The 27,339-nt window shown below is 37.2% G+C and overlaps 1 protein-coding gene across 3 annotated transcripts; it reads right to left on the bottom strand.

The window, feature by feature from the left end:
* Nucleotides 1-356: 356 nt before the first annotated feature.
* Nucleotides 357-16,467, bottom strand: LOC149818281 (protein GAMETE CELL DEFECTIVE 1, mitochondrial-like). 3 transcript variants are annotated; one of them, XR_016427018.1, is made up of 5 exons: nt 15,510-16,467; nt 4,134-4,323; nt 3,461-3,722; nt 2,107-2,180; nt 357-840 (listed from the first exon to the last, which is right to left on the bottom strand). XR_016427018.1 is itself a non-coding variant. In XM_089984186.1 (4 exons), exons 1-3 carry the CDS (start codon nt 16,250-16,252, stop codon nt 3,504-3,506), a joined length of 1,152 nt encoding a protein of 383 aa, XP_089840312.1. In that variant the 5' UTR covers nt 16,253-16,467; the 3' UTR covers nt 357-840; nt 3,461-3,503. The 3 variants fall into 3 exon arrangements, 2 of the variants coding, with proteins under 2 accessions (XP_089840312.1, XP_089840313.1); XM_089984186.1 differs by lacking the exon at nt 2,107-2,180; XM_089984187.1 differs by lacking the exon at nt 357-840 and having other exon boundaries at nt 1,989-2,180.
* Between the last annotated feature and the right edge of the window lie 10,872 nt (nt 16,468-27,339).

Raw genomic sequence — 27,339 nt, 5'->3', positions numbered from 1 at the left:
AAAGGCTGACCTGGTTGGAATCATCAGGTGCCACGACGGTGCTTCAAAATAAGCCCGTGACACTACCCTAGAGAAGCTAAACCATAAGGTAACATGTAACCACAAAACAAATAACGACATACCAACCACCTAAATATCGCTGAAGCATATGTAATAGGACTTAGCCACAACAATCTGACGGGCCAATGGTCCAATTCGCAGCATTATATCTTAAACAAAAAAATCTTGTTTCTGCAATCCCATGCCTGCCAAGCAACACACACGCACACAGATTTAGGTGTAATAAACCAGTTGGTAATGATCACAAATAGTTTGCCTTAAAAAAAAAACATGATCACAAATACTAGAGGGAGAAGTGGAGAACTGATGAGTAATATTTTATCAAACAGACGAGATAAAACTGGTGAATACAACTATAAACAGGAAGGCGAGATCTCATGACAGTCTTTAGAATAACGGGAAGTGTTGGTCACAGTGTGCCCAAAAAGCTCATGAAAAGTAGGATCTCACACATAGCCATAAGGGGACAAAACAAAGCATCTGCATCTACCAGTGCAAGATGCAATCAAATCACTGATAAGTATACGCTGTATTAGAAAAAATAAAAATAACATCAATGACTGCAAGCAACCAGTGTCAGAATGCCCGTTCAACATGGTCAATCACTAACAGCACTTTTGGTGCTCGAAGAATTATATTGCCCCTCTAGCTTTCGGGAAGAAAAGCAGCCGGCATGACAGTGACAAATGGATGGGTGCAATGCTAATCTGTCCTGATGCACACGCAACCACCTCCACAAGGCCATGGATAACAGCAATAGGAGCACGGTGACAAAACCACCTGTAATCAGGTGGGGACTGAACATCAATCATACGAGAATCCAAGAAGCAACAATAATGAACTTCATATGTAGTGCATGATGATATGCGCAAGATGGTGAGATATCAGAAAGGAAACCAAATGTTGACGAAATTAAATATAAATGTGATGGAAACTGAACACACAATTCAATATCAAATCCGAGGAAATTGCTTGGACCTCTCTTAGTCCAAAACCAACAAAATGAAGTAAATGAAAGAAACACAATTTAAGTGGAAAACAACTAAAATAAAGGCGCACAGAAATTACAAGGGGGGGAGGAAATGGGCTCTTCCATGAACACAAATGAAGAAACTGTTGCTTAAAAGTGTGAGAAGATGCATGCTTCCAAGTTCCAGGAGATTAGAGCTAAATAAGCCAACAAAATGGTAGCCAAATGAAAGATCAAGCGAATTCAAAGTCTAGGAATCGTAAAATTTAGCCAACCTTTCTAAAATCCATCAAGTTAAGCACAAGCACAAGGTTACCAACTGACAAAGCTAAATAAAGAATATTCATAGCATTGTGGCAGTCAACATGATCAAAGAATATTTTCATCTGCAAGACAGTTGAATACTCTAAGCAAGTAACTAACTTCTATGGTTATCTCTGTACGAAAGAGAGTTTCTCCAACTCCATGGTCTAAGAGTCCGAATAGCATATGCCCAGTTCCTATACTGTCACATTCGCACAGATGCTGGTATGCAGTGCAGATGGTACAACACGAGTGTTTTACAAAAGGGTGCATGGGTGCGGCAGGGTTGTCTATATTGCACATATGTACGCACACAATAGACAGACACTAGGCTGCAAACATGTTGCATAAGGATAAGGTCAGGGTTGACCAAACACTGGATCCAACTTTCAACGAGTAGATTAGATTTCAAATCCCAATCCCACTCAGCACACATGGTAGAATTTTGGATCTGGAAATGATCTAACCTCCTCTAATACTGGATCCACACAAAACCAAGTATATTGGTTTTCATGTGAAATAGATCAGGTCAGACATGGTCCAACCCTTTCTTTATCTGATTCCAATCCGCATCTGATTAAACCTGCCATGTTCTGGATCTGGAAATGATCTAACCTCCTCTAATACTGGATCCACACAAAACTAAGTATATTGGTTTTCACGTGAAATAGATCAGGTCAGACATGGTCCAACCCTTTATTTATCTGATTCCAATCCGCATCTGATTAAACCTGCCATGTTCCAAATCTTACCAATTTATAAACAAACAATACCTTATGGATCATATCTGCTTGAAATACCTTTGATCAGGTCATAAATTTGATCCAGCACCAACCCACTTGCACACCTGATAGATACCACAAATAAGAGTACCACTGAAATAAAAAGAAAATTGCAGAATGTATGACACTTATACAACAAACAAGCAACCATTTTAGATTTTATAGTGTGCCCAGCACCCAGCATTGGGAAGTACCAGCTTCAACAAGGTATGTTGGCATTTTGAAGTACCCATGATACATAGCTCCTAGAAAATCAGAACTGCCAAAAATAGTTTTCTAGCAGACATCAATGTGCAAACATTGTCTTTATCAGACGGAAGACCCAGGACCTCACAAAGAATTACTCGAGCCAAAAACATGAAATCTTTAAGGCCTATTATAGATATGTAAACAAGGACATTTATGCCAAATCTAAATAAGCAGGAAAGTAAGCTCGACATAGGATTATCCAAATAAGTAGCATCCAACAGCTGGATTAAATGAACTGCATAGGGAGAAAGAGCAAGGAGGATGATTTATATCATTAAGAAAGTTTCCCATGGTGTGAAATTTCATATCAAAAGGCAGGCTCACAACATTAATTTGTAAAACAGAAAACACATTGTATAAAAAAGACAATCAGAAAACATAATAATAATTACTGAAGATGTTGGAGGCACCTAGTTTCAACCAAAGAAAGCAACCCAACAGACAGGAATTGCAACATTCTGATTAAATGTTCCTGGGTTTACGTCTCACAGTAAAACAAAAGTGAACACTATAAAAGGAACTAATACCTGGTCCATTTTCATACAGTTCTAGATTTCATCACCAAACTTGGGAAACTTCTAACTAGAACATAACTTAGTGAATTGAAAGTTCTGAACTTGCAAAAGAAACAGGTAGTTTTCTTTCTCACACATAACAATACGAGTATACAAGAGAAGCACAAGGGAAACAAAATAGCAGAGAACTAGAGAAGGCATGTCAATATTAAGTTTTCTGCATTAAAGGAGACAGACATGCCATTCATCCCTACTGAGACAACAAAACAAGCTAACCCTAATTTTCACAAAATAGACATTGTTACAACCTACAGTACTAAACACAGCTTCAGTTTGCACCAGGTGATAATTGTATCTAAGAATTTCATAAAATGGCCGGGTTACAATTTTCTCTGACTTAAATCTGCAAGTTGCAACCACTAATATTTCTTAGCCATGGGAGATCAGCAATATTGACCAAGCAAAATCATAATATAACAATGCAGAACCTTATAGAATGTGGTACAAACATGCTTTGTCGAAACAAGTTTTCCCATTATAAAGCTTGAAAAAGAGTGCCATTTACCCATTGTTTCACTTACAATGAAATATAGCACAAAGTTCATGGTTTGAAGCAACAAATAATCAGGGGAGTATTCTACGCCGCCGCTGGACAGTCTCTCTTTTCACATACATTTTCTCCATTTCATTCAATGGACGACTTGAACCATCAGGCAAGCTCACAAATTTCCAGCCACCACTCCTTCCACATTTTCCACGTGGACCCATATTCTCAATTGTGATGTTCCATCCTTCTGATGGTCGCCTTCTGCTATACTTGTGGCACTTTACCTCTCCAGTAGCCTGTGAAGATCAACAGCATATATGTTCACAAAATGGTTGCAAAATATATGTACGAAGATCTCAATTAAAATGTACAAAGCACATGGAGAAATCACAAAAAGGCAAATAGGATGCACAAAAATGTAAAAGATCCACATGCAAGTTTCAGTTTTTTCCACCCACATTTTGTGGGTAAAAGGGGTTCATACCATTCAACTTGATAATAAGTTGCATTTTAATCAGAACAATTATAAACTTGCATGAGATTGTATGTCCACTAACACGGTAAACAATAAACATATGCTCTTCCAGGAAAATGTTATATAAGGATAAAAAGGATAAAAAACAAGTACAAACTTTCACATGAGCACCATTTGTCTTGTGACTGCACAAACTCAAATTAATAGAAAAGACAGAGATTTGTGATCTTACTTTCTTCTTGTTGAATTCCATTTGCCGCACAAACTCCTGATAAATAATTTCATCTTCCTTTACTGAGATTTCATACAGAACCTCATCAGGATCTTTGGCGGTGCCATCCCAGCCCTCTGGCATCACCTTAAACTCTGGCTTGTAAGGGAGGGATGCCACATGAAACTCCTTATCATGTGAGTTGAAAAATCTGCCAAGAAAAAAAGAAAAAAAAGAAAAAAAAGAATGAATGATGTATTAGCTATCTTGCAGATGTATGGGCTTCAAAAGTTCAAATATAATTGTAACGCCCCAAAATTTTTAATCATAATTATAGTTCAAATATTGAAATTTCGAGACCAATTTTTTTTTTATAAGTATAAGTAAATCAGATCTTATAATATAAAAACGATTTTTAAAAACGGTTAAGACTTTGGGCGCGGTTACACTAAAGATAACAATCAAATCAAAATGTACGGGATATACACATTTCAAACCACATACAATATAAGACTGAAATATGAAGAGTTTTAATTTCATTTCAAATCAGAGTATGAAAAAATACTTCAGTCTCTACATGATCAAGTACTTAAAACGAAAAGATCATGAATACCAAGATCGCAAGGTAAGAGTGGACCCCGGAGGATGCAGCTCAACCAACCCTTCGCTCCAACTACTCATCATACTTTACCTGCATTACCTGTCCCTCATAAAACGGGGTCAGACTCGCTAAAGTCTGGTAAAACAACCCAAACTCAAACTTAAACTTAAAGAAAACATATCAAGCATTTAAAGGTAAAGATATATTATTCATCCATCGTCAAGTGATAGACAAGGGAACGACGTCCTATGAGTCATTCATTTCAAGCATTCAAACATAAAGCATTTAAAAACATTTCATCACTTAATATTCTATTCAACCTTAACTCACATAATAAAGCAATATTTATATGCATTCAAGTCATACGAGCCATCACATAAATATATATATGCATCTAAGACATTCAGATCATTGCATCATTTTCATATGCATTCATAATTCTTATAAACAATAAGTCAAATCACATTTGACCATTCCAACGTGAAACGCACACACATACCTTATAAGTAATTTAGTTAGATATTCATGATACACATCAATCATGATACATATGTGTGATATATTTACTCATAATGCAATCATAATGCAATCACTTGCAATGAAACTATGCAGGCGTGATGTATCATTCACTTAATAAGTCAAAACTAGTCATTTGTAGGAGTGATGTGTCATTCACCTATACGCTAATATAAACGTCACAATCATAACCACATATCAAGATTTAAAATCAATAAGAATCTGATTATCATATCTAAGTTCAATATATAATCATGCTATAGTAGAAAAGCCACATCTATAGATTCATAACTGGCTATCTCAATCAACTCAGAAGATCATCACAATTCATCATAACATTTTATTTATTCATAATAAAGATTTACAAAATCCACACTGGATCACCTGGTCTGGGAAATGTACAACCTCACAAGGAGTTACCGCCCTAGACGGATGATCTGCCTGGTCTTGGACAATGCACTTCCTCACAGGAATATACCGTCTTCGCGGGTTACCCGCTCTTGAACAATGCACTTCCTCACAGAGACTTACCGCTCTAGTCGGATTACCTGATCTAGTCATGCACACCCTCACAAACAATCCTTTGAGAACAGTTCCTCAACGGGTACCTTATCCAGTGAAAACTATTGTGATACATGCATCAATACAATTGACTACTCTCAGGGTCGATAGCCATCAATACGAGCATATGTATACAATCAAAGCATTACATCATGCACCACTTCATATGACATTAAAATTATAAAATCACACATTTAACCAATAAAGCTTCAAGAACCAAAATTCACTATTGAACTTAAACATTTATCGCATGCATTCATAATTTCATTTCACGTGGCATTTAAATCATATCATACGCATCATATCATCGTCACAAAGAACATTGTACTTCGTAAATTGAACCTCGAAGCATGCGTAAACAAAACATGAGTTCTATGCATGCATACGTGAACATGTACATTTCATAATACGAAGCAACTAAACATCAACATACAATAACTCCTACGTAGTTCGAGATTTGCACACACAATAAAAGTCATGCATTTTTCACCACATGAATCGATATATCACCTTAGATATAATTGTGTAAGGGTTGGTCAAAATCTCATTGACCATCCTACCATACATCATACGCATATATTTCTCAAACAAACAAGACATACAAGTTCAAAACAATTTATAACATTCGCATGCATTCTTCCATACAAGAATAAATGAGTTCATCATATGACAAGACAATATATATAACATTCATATTATGCATCGCACACGACTTATACATATCCATAGTAGTTACATGTGCACCATGTATCAAATTCGTACAAACACACAAAACAACATAGTATGCGCAAACCAAAGTATGATGGCGCTGTAAACACCCCAAATTTTCACTCACCTCCCCAACATTTCCACCAAACATCATCATCCAGCCTCTGAAATCGCTGGAGGGCAAAATGGTCATTTTCTGAGCTCGGACCTTGCAAAAGTCCAAATTTCATCTGCAACTCTCAAATTTTCTCTATTTTTATCTCAGATGTTCAAGATTTTACTCCTGACAGGAGACAGACATCTCCAAAGTCTTGATTCAAGATTGCATTTCATAAGACATGACATTGCATATCATTGCATGAGCATTTCAAATCACTGCACGGCACAGCATGTCATTTCGAGGTCCAGAACTCTCGATTTCAAAATCTTCAATCCAGATTAGAATTTTAACTCTTTTCAAAATTGATTTCAAAACCCTGGGTCTTCAAAATTATCAATTTTTCCCATTTTACCCCCAGGACTCTGAATTTCAAAATATTTCCTCAGGAAAACCATCTGGATAGTTTTCAATATGGATTTCAGTCACTTCACCTCAGATTTTGCCCCTTTTTACAATTTCAAATATCCTCCTTTTACAAAATCGCCCTACAAGGGCCAACTCTTTCCAAAATTCCTGTTTTGCCCATTAGTCCAGATTTTATAAAAATTCCAAAAGAGGTTTTGTGGTTTTATCTTTATTTCAATAAAGAAGCAATGTGGGACCCACACTGAGGTGGTGTCACACAAGCTTTCCTTTTGAAAAATTTGAATTTTGAGAAAAACCCAAAAATATAGGAGCCCTGTCCCCTGGATTGGTGCCACTTGTCATTTCTCTCTCCTCCCATTTCCATGCCAAGTGTCAGTGTGGGGCTACCTTCAGAAGCCGCCACATGTCATCCCATTTATCTGCCATGTGTCACCCTATCCATCCTGCGCCATGTATCATTTCAAAGACTACCAGAAGATGCCAAGTGTCATAGGTTGTCCTGTCTAGAAAAAGTGGAGTTTGTCTCCTCTAAGGTGGCGCCACTTGAAGTGTGTCTCCTGCAGGGGACACGTGTCAACCTCTCCCTCCTTCTAGAAAAGTAGCCTGACACATGTCTCTCCCTACTTTTCTCAAAAAAGTAGGAGACATGTGTCACTCATAAATTCCTACAGAAAAAGTAGGCTTGTCTCCTCTGAGGTGGCGCCATCTGGAGTGTCTCCTGTAGAGGACACATGGCAAGCTCTCATTTCCTCAGAAAAAGCAAATGCCATGTGTCATTTTCTGCTTTCCTCAGAAAAACTAGAATTCAAATATTCAAAAATCCCCATAGGTGGCGAAAATCAAGAACTCCTACCTTTTTCATCCTGTCTGAGATGGCGCCACATGGCTTGGCCCACCTTCTCTCCCCTCTGCCACGTGTCATTCTCTGCTTCTTTCAGAAAAAGTAGAGGACACATGTCTTCTCCCTACCTCTTTCAGAAAAGTAGGAGACACATGTCACTCCTGGCCTTCTTCAGAAAAAGCAAACCATTTAAAATTCAAACAAGGCATTAGGTGGCGAAAATCCGGAGCTCTGATTTTTCCAGATGGCCTATGAGGGCGCCACATGTCCCTTCCCTCCTTCTCATCCCTCTGCCACGTGTCATCTTCTACTTCTTTCAGGAAAAGAAGGTGACACATGTCTCCTTCTCATTCCTTCAGAAAAAGTAGAGGACACATGTCCTCTCCCTACTTTTTTCAGAAAAGTAGGAGACACATGTCACTGCCCTCTTTTTCCTCCCTCTTGCCACATGGCATTGTAGGAGCCACCCTGAGGTGGCGCCACATGTCCATCCTCCATTCCTCCAGGGCCAACCTCCATTTGAATTTCAAACTTCCCCCTGAGGTGGCGCCATTTGAGAAAGCCTCTCCAAACAGCTGACACTTGTCCGCCACATGTCCAGACCTCCCTGCACCAGAAAAAGTAGAAAACCCCCCCATGAGGTGGCGCATTTTGCTTCCTCCCTTCATGTTCTCCTGCCACATGGCATCGTAGGAGCCACTCTGAGGAAATGCCACATGTCAGCCCCTCCTTTCCTGCAGAAAAGCAAAATTTCAAACATTTGAACTCCCCAGAGGTGGCGCCACATGGCATGCCCCTACTGTTCCAACTTTACACCTCAGATCACCTTTTGAGGTGGCACCATTCCAGGACTCCACTTGGCTCCATTTTTATTTTTTATTTTATTTTAATAAAGGTAGCCCACCATGAGGTGGCGCCACCTGAGGACTCCCTACAAAAGGTGAGTTTGAATTTCAAATTCCAAGAGAGCACCCTCTGAGGTGGCGCCTTCTAGGAGCTCCCTGCAGAGAGAATCAGGCAAACTTTTGAAAAATTCCAAATTCCCCCTGCTGAGGTGTCTCACCCACAAAATTTCTATTTTTTATTTTTCTCAAAAAATCAAAATAGCCTTTTGAGGTGGCGCCATCTGAGGGCTCCCTGCAGAAGACAAATTCGAATTTCAAACCCCTCAGATGGCACCCCCTGAGATGGCGCCACATGGAGGGCTCAGATTGAACCTGTTTGAATTTCAAAATTTTTCAGAAAAGTTATAAAAACAAGGGTTCACGCCCAGCCTAGGAAAAAGAGATCATTTTTTTTTAGCTCTTGTGAATCTGCAAAATCCGACCTAGCCTTCCTAACATCTGATTTTGAACCTTGGAAATCGTGCCCCCTTTGGCGCATTGAAGAAGGTGGAGTAAAGCTCGTGTTGTGGCCAATTCGATTCCAACAGAGGTCGATTTTGGTGGACCATCCGAAGCTCGAAGCGAAGGACGAAGGAAGCTCGTGATAGCTGCCCCTTTCAAGAGCTCCTACGCTGCGTAACGAAGCAAGGTGCACTTCTTTTCCCATTGATTGGATTCCATAATTCGAATCGGGGGTCGTTTGAAGAAAGAGCTCATCCGAGAGATGGATTGAGCTATTCTCATAAAACGACATATATAAAAAATGTTTTGTTATGCTTCCTTGATGATTTTTAACATTCATATAGTTAGCTAGGTTTAATTTGCATTTTATTTCATTCATTTAGTATATTTCATGAATTAATTAGGATTAATTTAGCCTTTATTTCAATTCTGCTTATTTTCAGTAGGTCTCTGTTTTTGTCAGTCAGTCCACACGTCATTTCATGCATTTGTTTTTTATTAAAAATCCCAAAAAAATCACGGAATGCGCCCTTAGGTGTCCCTGAAATTTTGCCAAAAATTCGGAGGCATTTGAATTTGTTTACTGCGGTAAACATTCAAAATGGCAAGTCGGGTTTTGTTACCCGGGATACGTTTTGAAAATCATTTTCCGACTTGTAAAATCGATATATCCCTCATGAGAGATCCGATTTTCGATCCGAAAGATGTTTTGAACTCGAGAGAATGTCTAGTTTTTAATATGATTTTTTCGGATTTTTATGATTTTTTTTATGTCTGAGAAAAATCCAAGAATTCGGGACACGTGTCAGAGCCTAATTTGGGCCTTTAAGATCTTGGATCGACTTATAGCTATGGTTTCTCTTTGTGTGTTGCTCCAAATCCGAAACTGTAAAAAGTGAAAGTGGTGTCCGAGATGTCCTCTGTTTGCATCTAAAAGCCTGTAATTTTTAGAACAGTGTTGACCCCTGATTCGGATTTTTCTTGTTAGCCCCCTGTTTTGCTACATTTGTCTGTTCTGTTAGTTTAGGCAGCAATAGTTATATTTTTATCTGTGTTTCCGTTGATCAAATGCCAAAGTCATAAACATGAAAGTTGTTCATGTAGATGTCGTGCATAACTCTGATTAATTTCATAAATTTCCATGGCCGTTTTGTATTTCTTTAGCATTTTTCATCAGATTAGTGTGATTTTTACCTCTGTCCGAACTAAATCTCTGTTATTGAACTCACCATGGCTCAAATCCCGAGGCTATAAAAACCAAAAATGTTTCATTTCGGGTCTTTTAGCAGTCTGCAAAATATCAGAAATTTCCATGGTGTAAATCTTGCGTTATCATATTAAACATTGCATTTGGTTCGGATCCATAGGCAAAATCCATCATTTTAGGACTTTCCTTGAATTGTAGCATTTAAATCATATCATTTCGTGATTTTTAGCATTCTAGGCTGTTTATCAGAGTAAGTAGATGCTTCATACCGAATTTGGTGCAATTTGGAATCCATTTGAGGTTCGGATTATCCACAATACCAAAACAGGGTCCCGCAGGACCCGGATCCAAGTGAAAAACAAGCGAAATTCGTTATTTTGGTTAAATTTCAAAATGTCAAATTCTGATTTTACAGTCCTAATGTGTTTAGAAGCATGTCATATTGCATTTCATCATCATTGAATTCAATTTGAATTTCGAAATCCCAATTTTACTAAGTTTTCCTTCAAAAAACCCTGATTTTAAAGGTGTAACTTTAATTTTAGGGGTATTTTGGTCATTTTGACCCCAATTCCGAATTTCAAACTGTTTTCCACTGAATTCCCTGCATTTACATCATTTCAAAACATCAAGGAAGCATGAGAATAGGGTTTATATCCAATTAAGTCCAATAATTTCATAATATTATTGGAAAATCTTGGAAAAACCCACATATTTGAGCTAACTTTATTTCAAGCTTGGCAGGGACATTCCAAAGAAGGAGCTGAAGTCTGCAAATTTCTTTTATTTCTTTTATTTAGTGATGTAATAATGTAAATTTTGGAATAAGAGATTTAATTTCCTGCTTAGACTAGGATGCATATCATATAGTTTGATTTTATGCAATATCCTGTTTCTATGATTCATGCATTTTATTTCAAAAGCACTATGGATGTTCACGAATGGCACGTGCACCAACTCTTAGGGAGTTGACGGACTCGGTGGGATCCATATTTACGGCCCTAGTCGGAATATGGACGAGACCCAGATCCGTCATCTTTCTACTAGTCACATTGAGCCTACACTCTTAGGCTATCTTAAAATACACATCGTATTTCCAAAGTTTTCAAAATCATGTGCATCAAATCAACTAAATTCTGAACATATTCATGGCCACAGTCAGAATATGTGAAGGATTTATCTTGACTTAATGCACATTTTTCCAACAAATCTCTTAGAAAATCTTTTCAAAGTGCATTCATTCACTTATGTCATTTGCATCATAAAATCATTGATTTTCTCAAGATTTTCTCAAGAAAACTTCATTCTCAAGAAATCGATTTCTCAAGAAATTCTAAGGATTTTTCAAAATTGGTTTTTCCAAGACAAGTTTTTCCACAGTTTTCCCTGGAAAATGTTATTTTCTTAAGAGCTTCAAAAGAGTTTCCCAATCTTTCTCCAAGATCAAAATCGATTTCCAAGTATTTCAAGGGTAAAAATTCCTAGGATTTCAATTTCCCAAGTTTTGAATTTCCTTCTCCAATGAATTTACCTATAAATATTCCATCATTTTCCTAAGAAAACTCTCAAAGTCCAAGAAGTGTTTCCCTTTTCAAAAAGGTTCATCTTTTCTCAAGAATCACTTCCATTTTCCCAGGATTTCCAACCATTCATAATTTTCCCAAGTCTTTATGAACTTTCCTGAGATTTCAAATCTTTTCCATCTGAGTTTCCTGAGAAATTGACTTTCAGCTTTTTCCTGAGAAAATCTTTTTAACTCCAAATATTTTCTAAGCATACATCATGTTTTCCAACTTGCATTTTCCAAAATCTCATAGCACATGCCTGAATTCTCTGTGCATTTAGGATAGAACATGATTTTGATGATTTAACTAAGTCAAGCACAATTTTGGTCCTTGGTTCGATTACCCCTGTTAAAGGCGGCAGGAACGGTCGAACCTCGTACCGACAGGTCGAGCCCCATCCCATGGATTTTCCTGCAATTTTCAAAACGGAGGCGAGTATTTCAAAAGCAATTTCCAAAATCCGGTCAAAGTTTGAATCGCGAAAGCGTTTCTCTCTTTTTCTCTTCCGCAAGGAAGGGAAGACGGGGGAAAAATTTCGCGACGATAACAGGCGCACATTGCGTATATATTATACATTCATAAGTGCACGAGCATTCAAACCCACACACAAGTGTACCTGCAACAAACACACTCCATATTCCGCTAACTACAATCATGACAAACATGATCTCCGAATTACAATCACAAGAGTCCTAGATATTCATAGCTAAGTGAAGTGTGTGAGCATAACTTATATTTGCAATTCATTTAAATATTCAGTGCAACGACATTATGCTTACACAATTAGTGCCTAAACATGCTCTCTACAAGTTCAATTAAGGTATCTTACCTTAATAATGTGAAAAACAATGAATCAAAACTCAAAAGACCGAGGAGTTTCGAAGTCCGCAAAGACCGCTACCCAAGCAATACAACGAACCCTTCGTGTGCGATCGCAAATGCCAAAAACTCAAAAAATGCCAATTATAACAAGATTAGCCAAAAATAGCAAATTATCCTACAAATCATTACCAAGAGCCAAATAATACACAAATACACTCCCATAATTTACAAACTCTATCAAAAATATATTTAAATATAATATATATATATATAAATAGTGATTTATAGTCCAAAATAGTTCTATAAATGCAAATTATACCCTGATTGGCTTGAATGAACAAATGAATATGTAATAAATAAATAAATAAAATTCAAAAGCTAGAAACACATTTCTAATTTGGAGATAAAAAAAATAAGTTCTTTATTTATTAATAATCCTTAAAAATTACAGGTTTTACAATTATCATGTTAGCACATCTAAATTCCTGCTCCCATGACCTGTTGAAGAACATCCCCGACATAACAAATATCTTTTCAATTCTTACTTTCTTTCTTTTTATTTATAACCCGATGAAACCGATCCTTTCCTGAGCCAAATACTCTTTCCAGTTTGGTCCAGGAGCGAGGATGGCACGGCTTACTCTAAGGGCATATTTGCAAGCCACAAAGCCCTTTGAATCGCTTTATCACATGAGAAAGTAGACCATTTTTTCTCAAATGAGAAAGTTCTTCAGTACTTTGCAACATGCGATTTGTTTTCTCAAAGCAAAATGACCAAAAAAGGCATGTTATTTTCACAGGTAAGAAAAAATAACTGTGAAGTGTTCTCCACTCTTGGTTCTTAGGAAACATATCTCAACCACTTTCTCACGGGCAATGTCTACTTTCCCTCTTGCAAACAAGCGCTAAAAGAAATCCTTCACAAGTATAATAGTCCCCCCATTGCCCTGTATGGTTTCCTAATACTCCAAATATAAAGGTAGGCAATCATGTCATTTAATCTATGTAACATTTCCTAGCAAAGACATGTGCCAACCTTTCCAAACAAGCTAACTCTGGAAGATCCACAACCACACGATCCAAGTAACTTTTGAAAAACAACCAGCATAGAACAATATGCTCAAACATCTAATTAAAAGGCTAACTAGCCCTGAATTCAGGGACATATTAACCACTAAGTGTGTTAGGGAAAATAGTGAAAGCATAGTTCAACATAGAACAATACGCTCAAACATCTAATCAAAAGGCTAACTAGCCCCGAATTCAGGGACATATTAACCACTAAGTGTGTTAAGGAAAATAATGAAAGCATAGTTCAACCAAAAATTAAGGGTGAACAAAGTGGTAGGCTGGTAGCTCTAAATAGGAAACAATGGAGAAAAGACTGACAAAGCTAACCTCATGCGGTTGGGATAAGGCTTGACAATGATGATGATAATAGGGCTTAAGACTAGCTCACTCTAGGTTGTACCTAAAGTCTATTAGGTAGACTGCCCAATGTCGTTAAAAGAAAGAGATGTCATCACAAATTTGTAAATGAGGACCAATATTTGGTGTACAAATAAATGTTACATACAAAGACACTAACATTAGACAAAAGTAGGAACCTGGCTCTGGCTAATATGTGGAACACAAGATAACTAACATGACACAACACACTCATTGCAAAACATGCACTCAAAGAGACCAAATCTGCAATCATATGAAAAGTCAAGAGCCTAGAGAGAATAGATAACCACCTGCCTAAAAAGTAATTTAGGCATTCAAAATCTGTTTCAAATGGATGGAAGTCCTGTTTAATCACATGACTGGTGACAAATCTACTCCTGGATTCATATAACAGAATTTTGACAAAATCCATTCGACATCGCTGTATGTCTTATTTAATAACGTATTTGGCAACAAAGTGACTCTTGAAGTGATATACCTGAAAGCCTCAAACCAGGGGGCGCTTGTAGATCATAATGATCCATATGCAAAGCCAAAATGCTTAATGCCAAGTTCTAGACAGTCACCAAATTGACTGCATACGTGATGCAGATTAGTGAAGTAGTTTCAGCATGCAAAATTATGAGGAAAAACACATCCCAGGCCCATTACAAATATGTCCTCAAAATGATAGATCTCCATGAGAAGTCCATAACACTATTGCGTCTTTACACCAGCAAGTTTAAAAGAGACGCCACACAAAGAAGCAAGAACAAAAATCAAACCCCTTTCCACGAACTTGATTTCACCAACGTCATATGCATTGTAAATGTAAATGAGCTCCTCCAGGAAAATGTTGGGGGTTTCTACATTTGTTGCATTTGTTAGACAATCTTGGGGGTAGCCCACCAGTGGGATTGAAGCACCAGAACCCCTGTTGCAAGTCCATCTATCCAGCTACCATAATAGGACCAAGGAAAAAAAATTGCATCTTTTGAATCCATGGTCTTCCATTTTCCTATAGAAGCGAGACAACACAAAATGCAGACGATGAACAAGACCAACAAATTGGTTTTCTTCTGCAACGCACAAACGCATCTAATGGTACAACAAGAACATCTAAAAGTTATGCATAAACAAACACCGAATCAAAGCAATTCTAAATAGCAATTTCGTTTCCCCCTCTCTATCCGTTTTGAAGATGGACGATTCAGGAGCAGAAGCTAAAGACACACCATAAAATGCAAGGCCATAGGGAAAAAGCAGCAAGTCTTACTCGGGACAGGTGTCGAGCAGAAGCTCGATGGAGTCGTCCAAGGGGTGGCCCAGCTTCTTCTCCTCCTCCTCCTCGATCTCCTTGAGCCACAGGATCGCGTGCACCCTCTGCCTCATGATCCGGTAGTCCTTAGCGAGGCGCTCCACCGTGTAGACCTCCGAGTTCTCCTTGTGCAGCCTGTACATCTCGCTCTTTTCCGAGTCCTTGAGGTACGACCCTCGCGCACCGGGCTCCCTCACCTGCTTCATCAGAACCCTAATCTCCTTCATCCTCTCCTCCCAGCTGTCCAGGTACTCCTTGCTCCGCCGGTTCTCCCTCTCGATCTCCGCCGCAAAGTCGTCGCCGTCCACCACGGGGGCGGCGGTGGCATCCGAAGAGGAGGAGGACGAAGGAGGATGAGGCATCACCGGGCGGCCGACGGCCTTGCCCTCGAAATCCTCCTCCGTTAATCCGGTAGACCAAGAGGAGATGTTGTCCCAACCACCGGCGTCGCCATCGTCGCCGCCGCCCTTCCCGGCGTCGAAATCCCTCCACCTCCGATCCCAAGAGTCGCCGTCTTCGTCTCCTCCGCGCCCCGATCGCTTCGCGAAGGTTCTAGAACCGACAAGAGTAGGGACGAAGCAGGGCGGGCTACCATGATTGAGGGGGTATAGGGAGGACGATTTGGGGATGGAAGGGAACCGTCTGAGGAGGGAGGAGGAGACGCGGCGAAGCGATAGGAGTCGATGATAGATGCTTTGCATCTTCTTCTTCTTCTTCTTTTCTTTCCTCTCTGTTTCTTCTCCTTCTTCCTCTTGCTAGTCCTCGAGGGATCTCAGTAGCATTTTCTGCAAAATTTGCTAGACAATCTCCTCTCTCTCTCTCACACACACACTCTCTCTCTCTATCCGAGCAAACCTTCGCTTAAACCCTACTACAGACGGACCTTCAGAAGAAATGAGAGCACAGGGAAGGGCTTCCGGCCAGACGGACCTTCAGAAGAAATGAAAGCACAGGGAAGGGTTCGCGGATCGTGGACCTGGTATCAGCGTCTGATCTGATGTAATGCATCTGCCACAATCGGGTTTGATTCGATAATCGATCCGAATTCCAAAGAGTGGATTCGGCTCCCGAAGATCTCATAGTATAGTTCCGGATCATGATAAGATTTGACATCTCTCATACTGGATCCACTAAAGAACAGGTCCTGTACTATCCATTTTCATGTGAAACAAAGTAAAACGGGCTGGGTTTAGTTAGACCTATTCTGACCCAATGCTGGACAATATCTATTTACCTGGTTGTCATTCGAATCCCACTACACCCAACTCTACTTGATCCAAATCTGGCCTGGATCCAGGTGTATATCATCTCTAGATCCAGCAATATGAGCCAGATCTAGTTCAGAATCAGGTGGGAATTCCAATCCATTTTGCATCCCTATCCATACCCTAAGGAGGTGGGTCTACCTTGATCCCTCGGTAGGGTCCCATCTAGATCGAGATAAATGCTAATGGCAAATTCTATAAAACAGTCACAAAACCCTTTGTATTTGAAAATGCCAACACCGTTTTTTAAATTGCTCATCACATTTTTTTTTTCAGAAAATGATTGTACTATCCATGGAATTTGTTGCAAATACCTACTAATTCGCCTAAATTCTCGGTCTATCCAAAAATGTTGATTCCTGACTCTTTTTTAGCCATTTTACCCTTTTGAGGTGTTTTGTGCAAACCTGCAACATTCACGCTAGGATGATATATGTGAATATCTTGCCCAAAGTGGATTTGCACTTTTACAAGGAATACCATAGGATGTCGGTGTATCTTTAGTATGCATCTCTTATGAGAGATTCACATTTTTTTCAAAGTACTTGAGGAGATTTGTATCTTTGAGTATCAGTTGTAGCCATTGGATCGTTTTGAATTCATTCACTCGTTCATAAGATGTTAGTAACTATTAAATGTATAGATGAGGAGATGTGCATCTATTAGTTTAAGTTATAATGATATTTAATAGGAGGTTAGTTAATTTAGGAGGTTAGTTAATTCATTGGATTATTCTGAATTTACTCACTTGTTCAGTAGAGGGTAGCAACTATTAAACACGTAGATGAGGAGATGCACATCTATTAGTCTAAAAAAACTACATGTATTTGTCTCATACGTGATGTTATATATACACTAACCCTTAGACAAAGACATTTCACATTCGAACTTTCACAATTGCTTATAGTTGTGTTGTGTGGTGGATTTGTGGTCTCAATCTCAGTGTTGATTTTCACAATCTCTATTGTTCCTCTTACTAGCAGAGCCACCAACATGTGTGACATTCTTTCCTTTTTCAGTACTCTAGTAGCACATCGTCGATGGGTTTTTGACTGGTAAGCACATCGTCCATATATTGTTTTGAACGATTTTTGTTTTAATTAAATGTTAAATCATTATTTCCTACTTTGCTTATTCCTCAATAACACCCTTTGACCCAAGTGCTCTAACCTTAGTTGGTTGAAAAATCATGAGAAAAAGGCTCAGATGTTTGCTAGAAATGTATAAGCCAGAAAGAAGAGTTCAACAAAACCTCAGCTGCTCCATCTAATGTACATGTAAGTCAGGTTATTATTTTTTTTGTTATTTTGTTGCTTTCATATTTAATATTCTTCGTGAGTGAACATTCAAACGAGTAAGCATTGCAAACATATTTTTCATTTACAGGTTATGAATCCTATACAGCTCAAAATTGCTAAAATCCATCATATGTCAATGTTTGTGTGGAATTAACTGAGTGGATTGAAAAGGCCAGTTATGTCATGGCTACAAGCATGGGTGTCTAATCTACTGCACAAAAAATATAGCTACTCTAAACAAATGTCAAGAGTTTGAAGATCAAGCATAAAGAAACGGACTCTCGTAAGAGATGGTTCTAAGGAAGTGAGGGATAGTGGTTAAAGCCTACAAGGTGCATTTGAATGTTGAAGACTCAATGAATGTGAACCTTGATGCTCGTCTCCATATGACAGCAAGTGAAGGCACATCTTGTGGTTCTAAGCTATTGGGGAATATGGAACAACCACATGAGAGGAGGGAAGTAGCCGAACAAGAACAAGTGTATGATAGAGCTCCTGATAAAGACATGGTTGGGGGTCACTTGAGAAGTCCATGGTGCTCCTAAACTTGAGAAAACATTGGTTGGTACCTCTGTTCAACAAGAGGAATATTTAATGCACACAAGTGCACAAAAGTTTAGAAGAATGAAAAATTAGCCCTCTAGTTTAAGGAAGTGCGTTCTTGGGGAGGAACCATAAGCATTGGTACATCGGTTCTACTGGACTGGTGTCCACGATTGATATCAAAATCTAACTAAGAATCAAAAGATTTGATTTGATGCCATGCACTTTAGACAATTTTAAAAAGTTAAGTTGTGAAGGATTGCCCCGCCTCTTATAGATGCCACCAATGCAATTCTCTGGATTTGAGCTCACCATGTTTCTTGAGGATGTTGCATGCATAACAGGATTAAAATGTCACAAGAAGCTTGTCAATGCATCAAGGTTTGATAATTTTCAACATTTGTTTCGAATGTTGTTGAAAACAAACGATGATGCACATGATGCACTTGAAGGTGATAGGATCAAGCTATTGTGGTTGAGGTAGAGATATGACATTCAGAGAGGTGTGAAAAAGGGTTCAGCCGCAATTAGGAAACTAACAATTTAATGTGGTGTAAGTGAAGAAATGGAGTTAAGGGCATTCATGCTCTATTTATGGGAAAATTGCATGTTTATCGATTGCAGTAACACAAGACGATTAATGTATTGTATATCATATTTTCAGTTAATATGGACACAATCAATAACTATGCTTGTGGGGCAGTTGGGCTTGCACACTTTTATGCAAGTCTCTCCCAATTGAAGACTAAATGCAAAAAAAAAAAAAAAATGACTGGGCTGTTGGTGGTGTTGTAGGTATGACGGGGTTTCTATCTTATTTATGTGGTTCTTAAATTTTTATTAATCTTTTATGACAAAGTATGTTGACAACTCATTAAATTAACAAGTTTGGATATGGGAGCACCTTATCATCATGAGACCATGAAAACATGATGAAATGCATGTTTTTACACATGGCAATGTGGGTAATGTCAGTTGAGGAGAAGGTGGAAGAGGATGAGAAGGTGGATAAGGAGGTGGAAGAAAGTACATTTTGCCGCAAGAAGGGTAAGCAACAAGCATTCTACAAACATGGCATGGCATGAGAAAGGAACATAAGATATTGCTTTAGTCTCTTACATGATCTTGCAAGAGAGCTCGTCGAGGATATATGGATTTACAAAAAGGAAGTGTGACAAATCGCAAGTCATGTGGTCCAACAGTTGCGAAAGGGTCAACAAGCACCCAACACGAAAGAGAAATCTGACGGGCTTAGTGCCTCAACCGAATCCGAGCAACTGGCAAAAACACCTCTCCTTGTGTGAGTTGGACATGTAGCTATAACATAAAAGACTAATTGAAGGATTTGTCCATTGCTTTTAAGAAGAAACTAGAGAATTGGAGCCATAGTGGAAATGAGATCAAATACAATGAACAAATTGAGTTCACATCGGGTACAGAGAAACTATCAAGCAATCGTTCAGTTTTGGTTCCAACGAAGCAATGGAGAGAAATGGTAATTCGTCCTATTCACTTTCTAAAGTCATTGAAAATGTGGTTATGTTCAAATAAAATTTGGATTGAACATGCTACATTATAGGAGATAAATAATATAGGACTAACTTGAGAGCTGCATCAATTGACTTGCAAGTGAAGTTGGCAGTTGCTAAAACAAAGACCTGAGAGGCTAAAGCAGAGCATTGAGAGCTGCAAACAACTCTGAAGGTGAAAGAACAAGTACTCATAAATAAGGAAGAGATGTTGTCTACCTAAAAGCACCTCATAGATGTGCTTAAAAAACCCATCCAACAACATGAGCAAATGATCCAATAACTTCGCACATGCTTGTTGGCACTGCAACATCTCCAAGAGTCTCACACCATAAATGACATGGTGTTATTTGATTCATAATGTGTGTAAATCTATATAGAAACCTAGATATGTAAATGTTAGATATATAAATGATGATTTGTAAGTTGATTCTGTGAAATCGTGTATGTGTTTATTAGTTGCTAACCTCCTATGAGTGAGTGAACAAATTAAGAATGAAGCAATGATTAATAGATGCGCATCTCTTTAGTTACACGTTTAATTTTGACCTCCTATGAACAAATGAGTGAATTCAAAACAATCCAATGACTAATAGATGCATATCTCTTTAGTTATGCATTTAATAGTTTTTGACCTCCCATGAACAAGTGAGTGAATTCGGAATAATCAGTTTAATAGCTACTAACCTCCTATTAAATATCATCACATTCAAGATTAATAGATGCATATCTTCTCAACTACACGTTTAATAGGTGTTGACTTATGAACGAGTGAGTGAATTCAGAATGATCTAATGAATACACTAACCTCCTATTAAAGACCATAACATTTGAGACTAATAGATGTGCATCCTCTAAGTTACGTGTTTAATAATTGTTGACCTCTTATGAATGAGTGAGTAAATTCAGAGTGATCTAATGAATTCGCTGACCTCCTATTAAATACCATTACATCTTAAACTAATATACATGCATCTCTTAAAATACGTGTTTAATAGTTGTTGACTTTGTGTGAACAAGTAAATTTAGAAGGATACATTTAATAGCTGCTAACCTCCTATTAAATGTCATCACATCCGAGACTATTAGATGCAGATCTCCTTAGCTACATGTTTAATAATTGATAAATAATTATGAACTAGTAAGTGAATTCAAAACGACCCAATTATCCAATTTAATGAATTATCATGCGGCATTAACAATCAAAAGTATATACATGCTCCAAAATAAATAAGTGCATATACAAAAAGGTTGCACACTTATGCACACATGAGAAGTTACAATTCAATTTACCAGTACATATGAAATACAACTTTGTTACATTTACATCAACAAAATTTTGTTGTCAATTCCCACTCCCACTTCCAGTCGGTGTTGATGCACTTACTCTTGTCCACACAGTTAGTTTTTGTTCTACCTTTGCCTCACAGTTGTTGCTTGTTCTACTCTTTATATTGCAGTTGCAACCATCACCTCATAATCTTTGATCAATGGTCTTAGAATGTTGTGATATGTTCCTAGAAGACCAATTAAGTAAATAACAAAAATAAATAAATAATGTAAATTATAATATATTTTATGACTTGAATAACATCACTACTTGGGTGAAACTTAGCTTATTATTCTTGCTCAAGCAACTCATGAATTTAAGCACAAATAGTCTGCAATCATATATGTAACAAACTTAAATTCGTCTGAAAATACCCAGGTACTACCTGAATAAGAACATGAAGTCTGTGATATGACTTACTGATTGTTTTAGGGATGAACATTTTGAACAAAATCTATTTTTCAATCACTATAAACATTAAATTAGAACTGATATGCCCAAAAGCAGACTTGAAAGAAGCACAACAACAAACAGTTACATAAGCATATGCGTATTTGAAAACACCCATTAAGGAAGATGATTACATTGAATGTTCATACCATATTTCTCATGTCTTTGTCCATTTGAGTTGCATGCGGGAGATAAATACAACCTAAAAAAGTTTTTCCTCATATCTATCTTATAAAGAACCCAATGTTTGTTATCTCAGTTGAAATACATGTAACATTGAAACATGGATGCATGGTATGTATTGAATATGTAATTGTAACTACACATGAGGCATAAACTTTGTCACACTCATGTTGTGGGTAGGTCGAGTTAATATTCTCCATGAAATCACGAGCAAAATTGTATCAGTCTCATTGCAACATTTGTTGTGGTTCAATCCAAAGAGCAAACAGTTGGAATTAATAAGTGGTGGCAAGGGGGTAAGTGCATAGTAAGATTATACCAAAAATTACGTGGGGATGAAATTGCACTTAGGCATAGGTTTGCCCAAGGCTATGTCCTACTTATGCTATTCTCGCAACTTACTCATGTAATGGTTTAAATGCTACAACATTGACATATCCATTAAGGTTGAACTAAATCAATACATCGTAACAAACAAACAAACAAGAAAATTCAGCTCTTATATCACTCGTCAACTTAGAATCTTTGTTAATGAGGAATACAAATAAATTTGGATCCACATCCGGCCCCACTGTTGGCTCATCTTCCTCTTCCTGTTATTATGAACTAGTACAAATGCATGAACATTGTTATCATATTTAAATGTGTTACCATGAAGTACAACTTACCATAACTTGTTTATTCCAATTTTGATGTATTTAAAATATGGTCTTTTTGGGTGTCTTTCATCTTTGTTTCATGTTGCCCTGCTCTTGTCATATCTTCCATGGTAAATCTTACTTATTACATAAAGTCAAATGCATAATTACATTGTTATATAAAAACAAGGAAAATAGAATAATGTTTTCTTCTTCCTCGCAATAGTACAACATACTTTTAATAATGATGTTGTCTTTTATGGCCAACCTCACCATAGATGTTACCCTTATATGGCACAATTTCTTTTAGTATTGTCTTTCTTCTCTTGACCTTAGGATGCCTTGGTTTGCATGTCACTTTCAATAAAAGAAATGAAAGAAGAGGTTCAACAGGGATGTGTGGAACATTATATGTCATCGACATGAATGAGAATATATTATACATAACTATATATGCTTCAATCTTATAGTATTCCTCGCAAAAATATTCTAGCATCTTCTTCTCATACTAGATGCATGCAATTGCATGCGCGGATGAAATCTTATTGACCTGTCACTCAAGACGTGAGCATGTGTGCTTCTCAAGATCAACACTATAACCGTGATTTTGGTCGTGGGCCTTATACCGATGATGAAGGCAATGTATGACATTGATAAATATTTGTTTTGTGTCTTTTCTTAGTTTATCTACATTTTCTTTTACATGAGGCACAATAATGTCTGTCATTTTTTGCCCGACCTCCTTTCATTTTTTAAACAATGTCAAATTTTCTATCATAGGAATCAGAGGCTTGTTACACTAGGGATATAATCCATGCATTGAAGGACTTTGTTGCAATGGATGTTAAGCAATCATATATTGTTTCTAAAAAATATGAGTTTGCACAATACTTTGGGTTTATGTTTATGATAATGCAATCATATGTAGCTTGATCTTGTTCTTTTGCCTTTTTAAGAAAGTATATGCATTGTTCTTTCGTTGTTGCTCATGTTGCACTCTACCATAGTGTAGTCATAGGCAAACCAAACTTTGATGCAAAATTGGTTGTCAGGTGCTTCATGCAATATTCGATGTGACACATACCCTACCACATATACAACAACCTTGGATGCTTATTTGAGATCATTATAAACTTTTTTCTCTTATGAAAAGAATCGAAGTGGGGTGAGTTCTTGCTTCACACCTTCCAGAAACCATTCTCGTGAATCTTTAGACTCCTTATCTACCACTGCAAAGGCTATAAAAATAACTCACCACACGGATCTATAACAATCCTAGATAATAATGTTCCTATGTATTTTTCTTTCAGGAACGTTCTGTCTTCCATAAGAACATGGGGTCACCCTTGTAGAAAACCATCAATGCATGGACTAGAAGATAAAGAAAGGTACTTAAATCTTTCATGTCTATCCCTCTCGATGGCCGCTAGAGTTTCATGGTTCACTCTTATCAAGTGATCCAAATAAGTAAGAAGCTTCATGATAGATTCTTCAAATGTACTATACAATGTTACCTCTGCATGTTCCCTTCCACGCCATGCCTGTTTGTAAGTAACCTTCATACCTTTCTCATGATTGATGTCATTAATAATTTATTTTGGAGTTATGTCCGGGTTATCATGCGACTAATCACAAATGAAACTTGAGATCCACATGGAAGGGATGTCCTCTGCTCGAAGGTTATGTGATGAACCGACACAAGTATGATCCTTACATATGTTTTTGCTTGAAAGAAAGAATATCCATGAACCTTGGTGCAATCCTTTTCACTTTGTTGATTATTCCTCGTACATACAATAATCATTCTCTAGTTGTTGCTCCTTGCGTATTTTGTTTTGTATTTATTTATGACTACATGATTTTTCAAAAATTCATGACAATGATGCACATCATTAAACCTTTGACCAACATTAATGTCTACATTATTAGAGTGTTGTTAATCATTGAAAAATTTCTCAGTTGTTGATTCGTTTAGTTTGCAACCGTTCAAACAATTTGCATGCTTCTGCTTCTATGATTTTCAACTCTTTTTCATTATAGGAGAAGTTGGTGAAGGAGAACCTATGCAAACAAATGCATAAAATAATGTTAGGAATCAAGTTTCGTGCTGCATAACTGCTCATATACCTTAACATATCATGGACAGGACTTTTCAACTACCAGTGTTGAGTTATCTTCTTCTGGAACTACAAATGCATAATCATCTACAACTAAATTTTGTTGTTTTAGAGTCTTTGTCATCCTCGACTACATAGTTGTTATTTTCATCTGTCTTTTGAATCACAATGACCATTAAGAGGTTGTTTAGATGCCCAAACCATATTATTTAGCATAGTGTTTTAACTCATCGTTTGCTTATAAACTCTCAATATATCTTTGTTTTCATCATATTGAATAACCATGTGAAGAACATTAATAAATTGAGAATCCAACTCATGATTCAAAACAAGTAAATCTCACACTTTGTGCATCTGCAATTGAATCACAATTTGCACTATGGATGTTCTCCATCCTCTGCATAGAATTTCACCCATCTATGTCACTAATATGTTGAGACAATTGCACATTCTCCTCCCTCCTGAAAGGATTATCTACAACCGTGATTGACTACAAAATGTGCATATTATGGGCATTTCTCAGCTCTATATCACTAAAATCTTGGGCAACATGCATGTTCTCTACATCCATGTTGTCTACAACACTAACATTTTAAGAGAGTTGAACATTTTCATGATGACTGCCCCCAAGTGTGGTATTCTTCATTGTCTGGGATAACTCTACATTTTGTGGGTGAATATCATGATCATCTGAAGCACTGGCTAATCCATAGATAATTTTTTGTTGCTCTGGGCACATTTTGTTCATGATCTGCTTCTTGAACATCGATTTCAAAACTAGAAATAATTGATGTTTGCTAGAGTGACATTCATTGTCTCGGCAACTCATTTGTTATGATTGAGACAATTAAGTAAACATCACCACCAAACACATTAAATCCACATCATTGTCATCTAGAATGAGTATAAATCATTTTTTACTTTCTCTGTCTTCAAAATAGCTATATTGAAAGCCAATATTTTTGGGTATTATTACAGACTTCCACACGAGCGCGTTCTCAAAATGGTAGTATACTTTAACCCTTTTAGAGTCCATCATCAATTACCAACACCAGCCGCAAAAATGTCTCACACACTCTTACTTCTGAAATCTCACATAACCACCTTCATCCAAATGATTTATAATCTATTACATTCATTCAACATAAAAGAAAAAAAAACAAAGAACATCTTGTGGAAGTCCAAATAATCAAAGGAACCAACAAATAAAGAATTAACTAAGTGCAAATAATAAAAAATTCAATAAATAAAGAAATACATGACATATGGACTCACCTTTTACACAGAATTTTTTTGAGCAAAGTAATGGTTGTAGGGCCAAGTAATGGCCGTGAGGGTTATCCAAGCAAAGGCAAAACCGGCTTAATGCTTTGTGCATATAAAGTTCTCTCATCATCACCTGAAAAAAGAATACTCACCTATGAAGGGTCGTAGGATACAAGAGGAGAACAATGCTAGTTAGCATTAGGGTTTTTTAGCCAAACACATAAAGAAAGAAGAAGCACAAATGTGGATTCTTTTAGAATATGGTTTCTTTTAGTAAAATCCTAATATAGATTTGGATCCAAGTTTAACTTTTTTTTTATATGGTTTATTTATGTAAAATTTGAATGCGGATTTAGGTCAAATTCAGATCTATTTAATCAGATCACTTTTGGATTTAGGATGACATTTTAAGTCGGATCTGGGGTTGATCCAAATCAATATCCAACCTGAATCCATTATGTATATGTAAATAGCTTCTTTTGTTCTCATTTTTTCTGGATCCAATATACAACCTCTTCGAATCTAGTTTGGATTCAACTCTGAATTTGGATCTATTATTTAAATTTTGGGTTCAGATTCCTATTAAAATGAAAGTTTCATTTTGAGAGCTAACCTATTAAATACCATCACATCCGAGACTAATAGATGCAGATCTTCTCAAGTACATGTTTAATTGTTGTTAAATACTTATGACCTAGTGAGTGAAATAAAAATAATTCAACGATTCTGTTAACCTCCTATGCAAAAACAATTACATTCGGGACTAATAGATGCATATCTCCTCAACTACGCATTTAATAGTTGCTAACATCTTATGAAGGAGTGTGTGGATTCATAATAATGCTAACCTCCTATTGAATATTATCACATCTTAGACTAATAGATGTGTATTTCCTTAGCTACATATTTAATAGTTGCTAATCTCCCATGAACAAGTGAGTGGATTATGAACAATCTAATGGTTCTGCTAACCTCATATAAAAAAATATGACTAATAGATGCATATGTCCTAATGTACACATTTATTAGTTGCTAATCTCCTATTCAATTGAATCACTTTCGGATTCAGGATGGAAACACTTTCTTAAGGGTTTCCTTTCATTAAGACAATCTTTGAATTTGTAGAACAACAATTTAAATTTTACAATACATATTCAAACACATAAAAA

The sequence above is a fragment of the Nuphar pumila genome, chromosome 13 (genome assembly GCF_984573655.1).
Source record: "Nuphar pumila chromosome 13, dmNupPumi1.hap1.1, whole genome shotgun sequence".
NCBI lineage: Eukaryota > Viridiplantae > Streptophyta > Magnoliopsida > Nymphaeales > Nymphaeaceae > Nuphar > Nuphar pumila.
The sequence above is the reverse complement of the archived record's forward strand: the minus strand, read 5'-3'. Positions and strand labels throughout refer to the sequence as shown.